Here is a 13,575-nt window from a genome sequence, read left to right as displayed (position 1 = left end):
GGCTCTTGCTATGAGGTAGTGCAACCTCCTGTACTATCTATGTGTACAACTTAGGAAACTAGAAAAGATTTCCTAAACAATGAAAATAAGTCCTCCAATAAGAACAATGTAATCAATTTTAAAAACAAAGCAAATCTGCTGGCTTTCAGCCTTCATTCTGTAATTACATTGTGATGTCACCACAGAGAAACATACATATGAGAAGAAAGCACCAAAACAAAGAGGAAAACATGAAGGAAAGAGATATTCAACCAAAATCCATTTCCACTACCTGGTTTTTGTACCTGCAGACCATGTAAGGAATGTAAGGAAAGTTTATCAGACATAGTCTGATAAGTCACAGTCCCACTAACGGCAATATAGAGCATAAGATCTTCCATATTTAGACTCTGCTGTCGTCCCATTAGCAACTTGGTGTGTATTGGAGCAGTCGTGTCCACTCACCCTTCTCTCCAGCTGACGCTTGTTCTGATGTTCAACCTCCAGCTTGTCATCAAACTCCTGCTGCAGTCTTTTCTTGGTGAACTCGATCTCCCTGATGGCTCGCTCATACTTTAACCGCCACTCTCCTCCTGCTTCAGAAACACAATCAGAGACTGCTTCATATGCTACACGATGTTCTGTATCAAACACAATGTTTGTCTGCTTACCTACTCAGAGACTAAAATGTAAAGTCTATGGTGGAAATTAAACTAGGTGTTTAAAGCTGCAGTGTGTAACTTTTACAGAAAATATTTTTTTCCATATTTGTTGAAACTGATAGTACTGTATATGAGACAGATAATCTGTGAAAAAAAGTTCTTTCTCCGCTGTTAGCATATTTAGCAGCGAGTACATGAGGATGATTAACAGCAAGACCCTCCTTTGGTTAGCAGTAGTACATTTCTTCAGATGGCAATAGTAGCTCAGAGAGGTGATTGATCTTGATTGATAACATACTGTCACGACATGGTGACAGAGCTCAGCTGCTGGTCTGCCCTGTCACCACCCATACATATATGTAAATTCCACAATGTGGAAGCTTATTCCAAATGGAGGAATCATGTGTTGGACCAGGCCAACACACCACTACATTTATTGAGTCTGACCTGTGTCGTCGTCATCCATCTCTCCGTTGAGTTCAGAAGCCCTGATGAGCCGAGCCTCCATCACCTCCATCTCCATGGACTCCGTCTGTTTCTTCATGCTGTCAAACTTTGTCTTATTGAAGAGAGTGGATGAGTTGTTACCATGACAACAGAAACAGGCAAACGTCCGTGAGCGAAGCAGCGGCTGGTTGTACCTGCAGGTCCTTCATGTCCTTCTCCAAGCGGAGCCTCTCAGAAGTCTCTGCCTCCAGCAGCTGGGAGGCCGACTCGGCCGTGTTCCGCTCATCAGCTAGCTCTGTGGACAGCTCTGTCATCTGAGGACACACACTAAGGCTCACACATATGCGCCGATATGGTGGGTTTGCTAGTATGCAGTGTATACCAGAAGTTTATATACACCCAATAAAAAAGCAGCTCAGTAACTGAAAGCCTTTAGTTGTGTGTTTACCCTGCTCTCCAGTCGGTCACTGTTCAGCCTCAGCTCGTTCCTCTCCTTCTCCATCTTCTCCAGCTTCTGTTTCAGCTGCTGAATCTCCTCCTGGAAGAAACACACACAGCTTCAGGGGAGAACTAACAAATGTTCTGGATGGGTGTTAGCTTACACCTAAGTGCTGACCTGTGTTTCAGCATTATATGTAGACATAATGCTGATGTACAGAAAAATGATCAAAATGTTTGGATACTTGAAGTAAAACATTAAGAGTAACATGTTTTAAAGAAAATAGGAGGAGCCATTCTTTTTGTGGTATTTTGATGTACCAATTGATTCAGGTTTTACTGCAGTTAACCCAAACCAAAGAAACTCACATCCTTTCCACGGATCTGCTCCTCAGTGAGCTGCACCTCTATCAGAGGTCTAACAGTGGTGAAGAGCTTCCACCATGGCCAGCCCTTCACACCGCGGTTCTTCTTGATGTTCTTCTGGATACAGCGGATGGCAAGATCCTGGATCTGTTCAGCAGAACCAAACGCCACACACACCAGTTATCAGTCTTACTGTCACACACAAGGTGAGATATGATTTCCAAAAGAAAATACTCATTCAATCCTAACAGAGTGGCATAAAATAAATGTTTGCTGATGTTTTCTTTTCAATGCAATGAGGTCCTGTAATGCTGATGCGTAGTAGGCCTGAGCAATCTTGTGGGTTTAGCAATTTATTACCTCTTATTTCAGTTTTTACTGACCAACTAAAGTTGCATAGAAACAAATATTTTTTCTGCTGAATTGCATAAGTGATGTGTTGTAACAATTTTACTACAGGACTGTCCAGTCTCTGTTTGGATGGATTAATAATGGTGTGCAGCTAAATGAAGGAGGAGAATCAGCTGCTCTCTGACTGGATGGCAGGTACATTGGAAAAACAGAAAGTACACCCTGTCTTTTATTTGTAGGATAATATGATAGGACTGATCAGGCCACTTACATGTCAATGCCATCAAATATCCATGAACAGGCAGAACATGGAGAATATTCTGAGCCTGATATAAGAGCACACAGCCGTCCTACCTTCCTCTTCTTGAATGCCTGTCTGGCCAGGTAGCCTCTGCATGCAGCCTGGAACAGAGAGATGTTCCTCCTGGTCTGGACATCACGCTGCTCCTCCAGCATGGACAAAGTCCCAGCTCGGAAAAACACCTGAAGGACAATGGCAGAGAGTTTTTCAGCTCCATTTCAAGTTGACAGGTTGAGCCTGAGCCTGACTCACTCACCTTGCTTAGCCCCAGGTGGTAGCTGCTCTTCTCCAGCTCTAGGGACTCCAGTAGCTCCTGCACCGCCTAAACACCAGCAGGACAGTCAATTAGTCAGATGGAGAAATAGAACCTGAGATTTGCAGTGTTTTTGGCACTGGAATATTGCAGGCTGTTTTCCACATCACAGGAATGGGCGCAGGCTCATGTTGAAGTTACATGATAGCACAGCTATCCAGGCTCACACCATGAGGGCCTGCAGCCTTGTGAGAGCAGAGTCTGACGGCTGACTTCTAGCATCTTCAGCAGTAATGTTTATCGTAGAGGTGGCCGGCTGAGGGGTGGGGTAAGGTCACCGAGTAGAGGAGGAGGGAAGGAGGTGTGAAGATGAGACCCACATGGGGATGAAGGACTCTGACTTTCCACTCTCAGTGCAACCCCCGTCGGCCCGAACAGTCCGGAAGTACTTAATGGAGACACTGGCATCAGGAGTATCTGTGTGCAGCTATGTCTCCATAAAACACATTAAGCTATCCTCCCAGTACTCTCTGATGCTTGGCCGGTGCTGTTAACATCTCCATTTTGTTGACCAGTGATCTAACGTTGCCCATGGTAACCGAGGGGAGAAACAGCTTATAGCTCCTCTTCTCCATAAATCTCTGGTGTTTCTTCCTTATTTCTCTCCTCCACTGTTTGTTTCCTCCTCTGGAACCTCGATGTGTCCTTCTCCAGGGCTCTTCTGGGATTTCTCTGGGTCTGGTCGCCGTGCCTCCTGGCTTCAGCTCAATCAGCTGATCCCTGGTGCCAATGAGGTCAAGTTGTGGCCGGAAGAGTAAAAACAGTATTTCCACAGCAAAGAAAAAGATCCAAACTCTCTTCACTAGCATTGTTGAAAAGGAGCTTCTTGTAACTTTCAACAGGAAATTATATATGTAATAAAAAAAAAAAACATAATGTTTGGGGAAATGCTGCTAAGCTGCTCTGCTCATGTATGATAAAACTAAATGTCCGAATGCTCAGCGCCTGCATACTATCACTTAATTACATAATGAGTAGTGTGGCGGGGTAACCCATGACTACAGATGAGTAACCTGCATGTACAGGAGATCAGAAAGTAGACGGCAAGGAGAATATGAATGACAGCAGCTTTTACCTCTACAAGCTGCCGCAAGCGGCTTTAGCAGAAATCAGAAATATTTCAGGAAGGAAACATGATGAACTGCCAGTCAAAGGGGAAGCAGAGGACAAACTGAACTAATTCATTATTCTCCGTTTACCCCTCAGCAGTCACTAACAAGCTTTTCACAACAGAACTGCATAGAAACAGACTCACTCTCTTCTCATCTGGGACTACGTCGTTGCGGCCATGTTTTTTGGTCAGATGTGGTGCTAGAACATCGAAGCGTCTGCGGAACTCTGAGAACACCATGTGGTCTGGGTAACCTGGCAACAGGGAGAGAGCAAACGGTGATTCTCATAGAAAACTCTCAATTCAGCTTAACTGGAAGTTCTGGTTACTGAAATGATTTTGGTAGCATGATACAACAGTTGCTATCCATGCTGCCATCTGTGTCATCTCCCAGGCGTTGCTCAACATTTCATGAAGTGAGCTGAGTTTAGACCCAATCTCAAGCTGCTGAAGCAGCTTATGTGCAGCTCAGGTCCCTGATTCGACTGCAATCAGACCACGCCTCCCTTCCACTGCACCTCCACTCCACAGCAACTCACGGGGCATCTCATCATTACTGATGCTGCACGAGCTATGGCTCTGGTGAGGACAGGACACAGTCTGGTGCTCTTTTGGATGCCTTTAGACGCCATGGAGTCAGGCAGAGACCGGTCTGGATAGGAGTCAAATCAGTCTGCTGCTTCTAGTCTGGTCTAGTCTGCAGCTGGCCACTCCTCCCAGACTAAGAAACGCCAGAATTTCATTACCAGACAAAATAAACCAGACATGAGGACGCTGCATTTAAAAGCTACTGATTCTTTTGAGCACGGACATGGCATTGGTTTTATTAACTGTTAGTTATAGACAGGGAGATGATGCCATCCAATCAAGATCCAAATAAAGCTAATTCTGATCAGGACAGTTTGAAATCCATCATTCTCCAGATAAATAATCTTCTACCAGGGTAGGATCAATAACTTCATAACACTTGCTGTAATTTCAACCACCAAATAAACCAAGATTATGTTTGCTCCAGTCTCAACTGTGTGGTAGATGCCATCATGAAGGTGTCAGAATACCTCACCTTGCCTGTAGATGCGCAGGGCATCTAGCAGCTTGGAGCCCCGGAGCTGAGCTCTCAGGAGACCCACGTCTAAAGTCATCAGCCCAGAATCAGAGCTCTCTCCATGAGGAACACGGGGGTCACTGCCCCCCACTGGCTCTGCTTTGGGCAGCAGACAATGGACGAAGTGGACCTTGGAACGGCGCACCATGTCAATCAAGGCATCCTGAAGACACAAAGATGAATCTGTTGGTTTAGTTTGCAAACAAGATAATGCACTAAGTCCATCTTGCAGTCTGTATATATGGTGATGGTTCACTACTGAACTGAATGCTGTTGACATTCCACAGTGGAGCGTGTTTTCCTTTGCTGTGGCCTACTAGAGCTTCTTCTCCATTAGTCAGGTGCAGCTTCACTATGTTGAGAGTGACTAATGTGTTGCTTACAACACAGGAACAATTAGAAAGTCTGCACACAGCATGAGGGTTAAAGTCAACCCCCCTGACAGATTCAAATTCAAACAGATTTTATTCAGCCAAGAATATACAGTAGTTTCTGCTAAGAAACGAGGCAGGAATCTCTTTTTAGATAATAAAAACCATTTAAAAGGAGATTTGATAAAGTAATTAATTTGCTTTTATTTACACTTTAATAAGAAAAACATGTTTATTATTATTTACATCCTTCTCAACAATGACAGAAAAAAGGAATGTGGAGTGTCAGGTGAATTTGTAAATATATAGGAATGTGAAAATATAAATAAGATGAAGTGAATTGAATTGAATTTGGGTCTGAATAAGTCTGGGCTTTACTATTTCTGTATTACCTGTTTAAGTAGAGTAGTTCATGATTTCAGCTTGTTGGTTGCTTCCATGTGAGCAAAACACATATAGAGGTGAAGCGTTTCTGCCTAATAACCGCTCTGTGTCTTGTGCCATTTCATTAACTCACCACTTGTAGTTTGACCTGGATGCAGTGACTCTTCTTCTTGACAGCAGCGACGCCTGTGGTGAAGGTTTTCCTCATGCTGGTGGCGCGGCGCAGAGCTAGCTGAGAGCTGCCCTCCAGGCCGGCAATGGAGCCTGACAGCACTGTGGCCCCGCTGGACCGGCCCAGGAACAGACCGCTGATGTTCTTCCTTTGGTCACAAAAACATGGCTGTGATTTGCAATCATGTGCATCACCAGGAGGTTGAAGCGCTGACTTTCTACTTGATCTGTTCTGCTAACATTCACCTGTTTCAGCTTATGAGGATATTGTAGAGGTAAGTTTAGGTCAAAATGTTCCTAAAGTTGTTCTAGATGATGAACACATGTAATCTAACATTAGACTCCACCCCCTGTTATGAGCTAAAGGTTCATAACAAGGGGTGGGTGTGGAATACTCTAGCAAGCTCAGGGTGGCTGATTGATCAGTGAGAAAAGCAGATATAACCTTTAGTCATAGTTTACCAGTCAGCACTTTTACAAGCTATCATTACATACGTTACATCATTAATGGAGTGTAAAATGCAGTTTTTACTGCTTTTGCTCATGAATGGAAAGTGAAATCCATCCTCCTAGGGAAGTGCGCAGTAGCAATATTCTGACAACTAACTGTCTCTACTCAGCACAGATTGTTTTTAATAAACCAGACATTGTGGGAGTGTTTGCTGAGGAAGGCCATACTTCTGAGAGTCCTGGAGCAGAGTGGCAGCACTCTGGGCTGCAGGATTGTTCTTAGCATGGCCCAGCCAGCCCTGAACGTTGTACTCCACCCAGTCCGTTCCATGGCAGTGGCCCATAAGGAAGAGGTGGGACTTCTCCCCTCGCAGTAACAGACTGGCTTCTGCAGTAAAAATGCCACTGGTCAGTTTTTATGATCTGTGAAATCCTAGATTAGGAGGCAGTATAGAGAAGATGACCTTTGTTTTCTCCCAGACCAGAACTGTAGTAGCTAAAGAGTCTCTCCAGCAAGATCTCCTCTGATCCGCCAGGTTTAACCCCCTCCTCCTCCATCAGCCACAAAAGGCCTCGAGCTTCTTCCATTCGGGCCAGAGTACGAACCTGCAGGGAGCACAGAGGGAAACTCAACTATGACTTCTTTCATCTCAGCTAGTAGAATCCTGAGGGCAGAGCAAAGAGAGGAATGGATGTTTTCCTCTCACTAATGGTGTGTGAAGAAAGAGGACATTGTGACTGTCCAGTCCAACTAATGGCTGTTCAGAACAGGGTCCAGATCTAAGCAGACTTCTACAATCTGAAACAAGTCCAGTCTCAGAGATGTCACCACTTTTTGCTGATGCTCTTTTGTACATCACAGCTTTTGTTACAACTAAGACACTAACTGTTTGTATCCTCTCCACAGTACATAAAAACACTGCTGAATTATTCCTGTCAAATATTTTTATTTAGATCTGCATCAAGTTATAGGAAGCGTACAGCAAGAAGACTATTGGACTGAATCAGAGTCAACAGGGGCTCAACAGTGCTGAACACACCTGCCCCTAAAGCATCATGTTTATTATTATTCTGCTCTGTAAGACGTTAAACTCCAGCTTTCCATCTGCTGGTGTTTATCAGAGATCAGCTGATCAGGAGTGTGAAGTGTTCACAATCACTAAAACAGAACAGGTAGGATCAAACCACTATGAATGAATGAATGAATGAATGAATGAATGAATGAATGAATGAATGAATGAATGAGGTGTTTTATAGCTCTGCCTTTGTTCTGGGCTGCTGGAAGAACAAACCAGAACTGGGTCGAGCCCCAGGACTCTTAAGAACTAGAAACCTGTGTGGTAGAAAAAGACCTACCACCCACAAATTCCCATAATGCCTTCATATAACAGCAACATACACTCGTGAGATGTACTTACCAGAGCTTGTGGTGGGGCTTGATCAATAGCGGCTATAGACAGGGAGGAACTGGACTCTACGTCATCTAAAACAAGCTCTATGTTTTCCTAGAAGCAGGGAGGATAACAGCTGAGGTTAGTGAGCTACATCACATTCACACAGGATACATGGAGTGAGGCTACGCAGCTCAGACAGTAAGAGACAGAGAAAGAGAAATGAACTAACTGTGCATTCACTGAAAAAATTTTCAGCATTATGTCGATAGTTTACTTAGACATGGTGCAGACAAGTTTAAATCCAGAAATCCAAGTACTGCGCACAAAATAAGGCAGATGTACAGAAAGCCTTGTGGAAGAATATTTCCACAAGATATTGATTATTGGAAAAGGATTACATGCCATCCTATGTACATATGGGGTACAGTGAAAATCATGCTCATAATAACTAACTGTTGCTTTAGTGGTCATATTAGGTAATAACCCCAGCACACTAGCAGAACAAAACAGTGTTGGCCCAGGGGCGGGGCTAATGACCGGGCCCTTCATACCCAAATAATAAAGCTCATGATAATAAATATGATTTTGTAATATAGGCATGTCCAACAGAAGGGCTTACAAGCTTCGGCAACACAGAGAGCGACTACGTCATTCTGAAGTCCATCAAACAGACATGAAGTAAAACAAACCAAGAGAACAACAGAAACATCAGGCTACTGGTCACTAATAATGAAACAACACAAATTCAAAGCAGTTCAGCACCACGGATAGCGATCGGACCATTTTGACACTTTATCAATTTCAACTGAGAGCCTGGAGCAGCTAGCAACTGCTGAAGCTAGATTTATTGTTGATGCGCTGAACCGAGCATGCAGCAGCGCGCGCGGTGAAACGAGCACACAGCGGTAACCGCAGACCCCGCCGCACGAGCAGTGTGTTGCAGCGATTTTTGCTTCGCCACCTCAGGATCTTTGTAACTTGGGGCGGATCGCCCACACTGCCGCTCACACAAACTGGACGATTTGGAAGGTGCTCTTGCAGGCGGCTCCACTGTAGGCTTTAACTATAAACAACATACTGCTGTCTTGGCTCCTGCGCGCTCTACTTGATCTGTCAAAAGACCAACTGTAACTCAGCCCTGAGTCCCTGAGTTATAGTGGCTGAAACATCACCGCTGTACCGCCGAGAGAGAAATAGGGGATGTAAGGTAGGCGCCTGGGCTGATACAATTAACAATCAGTCTACAACTAACTCACACATTGTGAATAATGTCAGAGTTGCTACCTGTAACTAACCCGGCTCCCTGTCGGTACTGGCAGTTTTGGCGGGCCTGAATCGTCGCCAACAAAAAAGTCGAGTTCATCTCAGAGAAGACGAACTTAATATGCATCCAGTTTCTGGCTTTTCCTTGCTCTCTTTTCTCCATCCTTTTCACTTTGCCACTCAATGGAGTTCCACTCATGTTAACTTAATCCGTAAATATGCTCCATCTAGTTTGCCATCTGTTGCCAAGTGATTGATGATGATGTTGGTGGATGGCTGGTGACGAGTTTTACCCAAAATACACTTGGAGACAATATTGGAGATCCACTTGTAATTTTGTGTGTCATAAAGTTAAATGTAAGACTGAAAATAAAGCCAGTCATGTATAGCACAATGTTTTATTCAATATTTTACACGCATTACATCACTACAATCACTTGGTCTTGTAAAGATTTTAGCAACCATGAATTAACTCTGACTGGAAACCAATATAACCCAACATACACCGTGCTCCTCGGGAGAGGCCCTACCTTCTCCAGCTTTCATCAGACCTGACAGAGGCTTGGATCCCTGAAGTTCTGTGCTGCCTCCCATCCAGGCCCCCTTTAGGCCAGGGCCGAGGGTGCACTGCCCTCCCAGCCCCCCCTGAACTCCACCCCTGCCCCAGCATGTTGGGAAAACAGATGAATCCATCAATCAATCAATTGGTACATGAAGAGATCCACACACACCAGGCGTCAGCCTGCACCATGTTGGAAAAAACACCAGCTGCACATTCAACCGCCGGACATTACACAAAGCCACAATGCGACCTCTGGTGACCTCTGGTTTGGTCCTACTGTCACATACCTGAAATGTCTACTGGGACCCTCTGATGGAGACCTTCATTAACTGTTCTGACTGAGTGTCAGATGCTACAGGAACTGCCAGAGTGACACCATCACATCACTGGTAATGCACAGGTGTGCCGGCTGCTGATTAATCCTGTCGTTTCCATAGCAATCTCTGGTCTGGATGTGGGACAAGTTTTATCTAAATAAAATAATTTCTTCAGAGGGATGGACAAAGTGCTGAAATATTTTATCAGTGAGTGTACGTGTGTGTTTTTGACTGTGTGTATAATGCCATGCTCGCTGTACAGGTGCACCACCTCCTTATATCTTTCCAATTCCTGGACAAAGGTCCGTTCATGAAACAGAGTCTGCAGCCTTTCCTGGGTGTAGTTATGGCAGAGCTCCTCAAACGTAGCTCCTCTTTGCTGCTGAGCCAGGCGAGGGTTCTGGAAACCCGGCGTGTCCACGATCAGAATGGAACAGAGGGAGTGCTGGCTGGACTTCAGAGCCCTGAGAACAAAGATATGATCATGATGAGGGGATACCAAGAGAGAACAGCGGAACATTTCTTCAGAGAAAGAGGGTAGAAAATAGGGCAGGGGAACAGAGGGGCGAACACGGAGATAACTCAACTACTATCCAGAAGTCATTGTTTTACAGGTCACAAATACGCTTCAAGTCTAAACACCAAAGAATTTAGTCACTTTCCAAGTCTCAATACATATAAGTCCCAAGTCAAGTCATAAAGTTTTTAAGGTTTTTTGATACGCTTATGTCATTAAGTCAGAGCTATAAACCATTTTAAAATTTAAATTACAAGTTTAAAAATGTCAGAAAATCTCTGCTGATGCTTTTAAATATTAACCTGAAACAAAAACAGCCAGAAAATTAAGAATGCAAAGAGCAAACTGATCCATCAGAAAAAGATTACGTCCATGTTTACCAACTACAACAGTACAAACCTGTTTTTATAATTTTGACAAATCAAACTAAGCCCAACCTAGCAGGTCCGCCTCTAGCCCCGCCCCCCTCTGCTCACTCTCCTGACCGCATCACTGAAGTCACAGAGTCTCTTCGTAAGTCACACATAAGACAGAGAGTCAGTGTTGATGCTGCTTTTTACTGCTAAATTAACTGGGGGGGGAAAAACCCTCTCAGAAAATTTAGAACACATTGAACAAACTGATCCAACACAACATGGAAAAAATGACCAGATTTTTAAAGAAAGTAAAAAATAAGACAAGTAAACCATTTACTGTAGAACATAATTGCTTTACTTTCACCAAATCAAGAATGCAAGAGACCGTAACCAAAGAGTCCTCACAACCTTGGTCCTCATACGTTTGGAGGACTTATGAGGATTTATGGTTCTCTTTGCTGCCACACACCTGACTTAAATGAATAATAATTTATTAAAAATCCATTTATATCTCCAATTGATATCTCAAAAGAACTAATTCACACAGTAGCCCAGCAAATTTTGCAGCAGGTACGGTTGGCCAGGGACACAAACGATGAGGGCGGGCGGAACGGAAATTGAACCAGCGATCAGTAGGGCAAACTAACTACCGCCATTGTCGCTATTTCCCCAAATGAGTGATTAACAGGCTTCAGCAGCACTGCAGCTGAAGAGGAGATTGAGATGTGCTGGAGCAGAGACATGTCTAAAGGACGGAGACCTAAAGACCCCTGAGGACCAGGGCTGGGAGCCACTGCTCTGGAACCTTTCATCTCCACTTTCCCAAAACCACGTGATTGTTTTTGGTTTGTCATATTTACTTATTTTACAGTACAAACAACAAAAGTAAGAAATACTTGAAAAAACCAAAAGAGACTCAGAGGAACGACTGCATTTGGAAAAAGAACAAATTAAAGCAATTAAATTACCGTCTTGAGCAGACTCAAGACAGTAACAGAAAACATGCGAGAGCATGAGTTGATGTCAAAACACAGTAACAACAAAAATCAACCCCCAAAAGAAACCGTAGCAACGAATAAAAACAGAAAATATGAAAGAACTAGGTTTGTAGAAGAGATGGTGTCAATCAGAGGCTGTTAGCCATTAGCTGCAGTGATAATGAAAATATTTCACCTGTTTATGAGAGAGATGACCACTGTGAAGACCTCTGAGTACAGTCCTGATGCCATGGACTCCAAACATTCCAGAGCTGTGAATTTAGATCCTATGAGACAAAGGGGTCAAAGGTCATGACACAGCTAGTTAGAGCCAGAACCAAACTACCAACAGTGTCACTCTGCTGAATCAGGCTTGAATGTTTTATTATTTGGCTCATTAATGATAAAAATATAGCATTAAGAAATCTCAGTGCTTCCTAAATATAAACACAGATGTTCTATAGTTCTATACAGACGGAATTTTTGATTATCACTGAATGTTATTGTGACTCAAATGGATCATATATAATGCTCTCCATAAAATTGTAGATAAAACCAGTTATTATGTGTATGAATTATATAGTTTATTCTCTACCCTAGGAATGGGAGCAGACACATTCATGGCAGCGTTTTTTGTCCCTATCTAACTTTATTTATAGGCTTTATTTATAGGCAGACAGACAAATTGCAAACTAGGAGTGCACCGATTTATAAGAGCCGATTTCCTGAATTTTGGGAGATTGGTAATTGGCCGATACTTATATGTGAAGTTGATATTATCCCCGGATCTTACCTACCTCATCAAAGATCTAAAAATCAATCACAGTCCTCCTTTGCTCTGCCATGAGAGAGGTTTGACTGATACACCGGCTCAACAGGTCATGTCTGAAGGTTTGCAGTTAACAATAGTTAACTGCAGTCACTGTTGCCAAATCAGTGGCTTTCTGAAAATTGAAATCTCAATTTCAGACAAAAAAAATTAGTATCGGCCAAATCGGAATTGGCAGGTCAGATTTTTTGAAGATCGGTTACCAGCGATCAGCCAGAAAATTGCAATTGGTGCACCCCTAGTGTAAACCATTTCAAGAATTATACACCAATCTGACGAGAAGTCAGCATCAAAGACAGCTCCAAGCTTTAAAGTTGGTGGTTTTTACCTGAGTTGTCACCTGTACCAGCATCATCCGTGCCCCCTCTGAACAGCGGCTGCATTCCCCGGGTCTGGTTCTTAAAGATCAGAGAGGACAACTCATCCAGGGTGCAGCCCAGCAGGTAGGCTGCCTTCTGAGCCCATTCATGGTGGGCAAACTGCCTGCGTCCTGCTGAAAAAACACAAGTATTTCTAAAGCCGTAAAATCAGCAAAAATTTAGAAAAATTTGATTAACATCAAATGTAACAGATAATAAAAAGAAAACATAAGACTGGACTCATAGACTTCCTGCTACTGTTAGACTTGTGTTAAATCTGGTAACTTTGCCCTGCCAGCAGATGGCAGCATACAGAATGGTTACAGGGTGAGCAACAAACACAAAGTCAGGAATGTGTTAACCTCAAGAGGACAGGATTACTCTAGAGATTTCTGGAACATGCAGAGATGAAATCATGGAAAGATGAAGATCTTTAAAAATTCAACCATCAGCTGAGCTTCCATGACTATAATCTAGACTGATTGTTGTTCTTCTGTCCTATCCTGTTCTGTTGCAGATTGCCTACTAAAGGATTACCCGCTGACAGTGGGT

At 43.5% G+C, this 13,575-nt stretch overlaps 1 protein-coding gene across 8 annotated transcripts in view; it reads right to left on the bottom strand.

Annotated features, from left to right (window-relative positions):
* The window catches only part of myo18ab (myosin XVIIIA b), a 64,534-nt gene that overhangs the window by 19,949 nt on the left and 31,010 nt on the right, over positions 1 to 13,575 (bottom strand). For 6 of the 8 annotated variants that reach the window (XM_032546134.1, XM_032546137.1, XM_032546135.1 and 3 more), the window contains 16 exons: positions 12,993 to 13,157; positions 12,032 to 12,122; positions 10,257 to 10,449; positions 7,868 to 7,954; positions 6,914 to 7,055; positions 6,678 to 6,837; positions 5,962 to 6,148; positions 5,032 to 5,236; positions 4,113 to 4,222; positions 2,801 to 2,866; positions 2,598 to 2,726; positions 1,896 to 2,039; positions 1,537 to 1,626; positions 1,283 to 1,402; positions 1,089 to 1,200; positions 445 to 575 (listed from right to left, as the gene is read on the bottom strand). In XM_032546134.1, coding sequence (XP_032402025.1) covers positions 445 to 575; positions 1,089 to 1,200; positions 1,283 to 1,402; positions 1,537 to 1,626; positions 1,896 to 2,039; positions 2,598 to 2,726; positions 2,801 to 2,866; positions 4,113 to 4,222; positions 5,032 to 5,236; positions 5,962 to 6,148; positions 6,678 to 6,837; positions 6,914 to 7,055; positions 7,868 to 7,954; positions 10,257 to 10,449; positions 12,032 to 12,122; positions 12,993 to 13,157 — 2,132 coding nt within the window. The remainder of the gene's footprint in view (positions 1 to 444; positions 576 to 1,088; positions 1,201 to 1,282; positions 1,403 to 1,536; positions 1,627 to 1,895; positions 2,040 to 2,597; positions 2,727 to 2,800; positions 2,867 to 4,112; positions 4,223 to 5,031; positions 5,237 to 5,961; positions 6,149 to 6,677; positions 6,838 to 6,913; positions 7,056 to 7,867; positions 7,955 to 10,256; positions 10,450 to 12,031; positions 12,123 to 12,992; positions 13,158 to 13,575) is intronic. The other 2 variants (XM_032546139.1, XM_032546140.1) reach the window with 1 other exon arrangement.

The sequence above is a fragment of the Xiphophorus hellerii genome, chromosome 18, assembly GCF_003331165.1.
Source record: "Xiphophorus hellerii strain 12219 chromosome 18, Xiphophorus_hellerii-4.1, whole genome shotgun sequence".
Classification (NCBI taxonomy): Eukaryota; Metazoa; Chordata; class Actinopteri; order Cyprinodontiformes; family Poeciliidae; genus Xiphophorus; species Xiphophorus hellerii.
The sequence above is the reverse complement of the archived record's forward strand: the minus strand, read 5'-3'. Positions and strand labels throughout refer to the sequence as shown.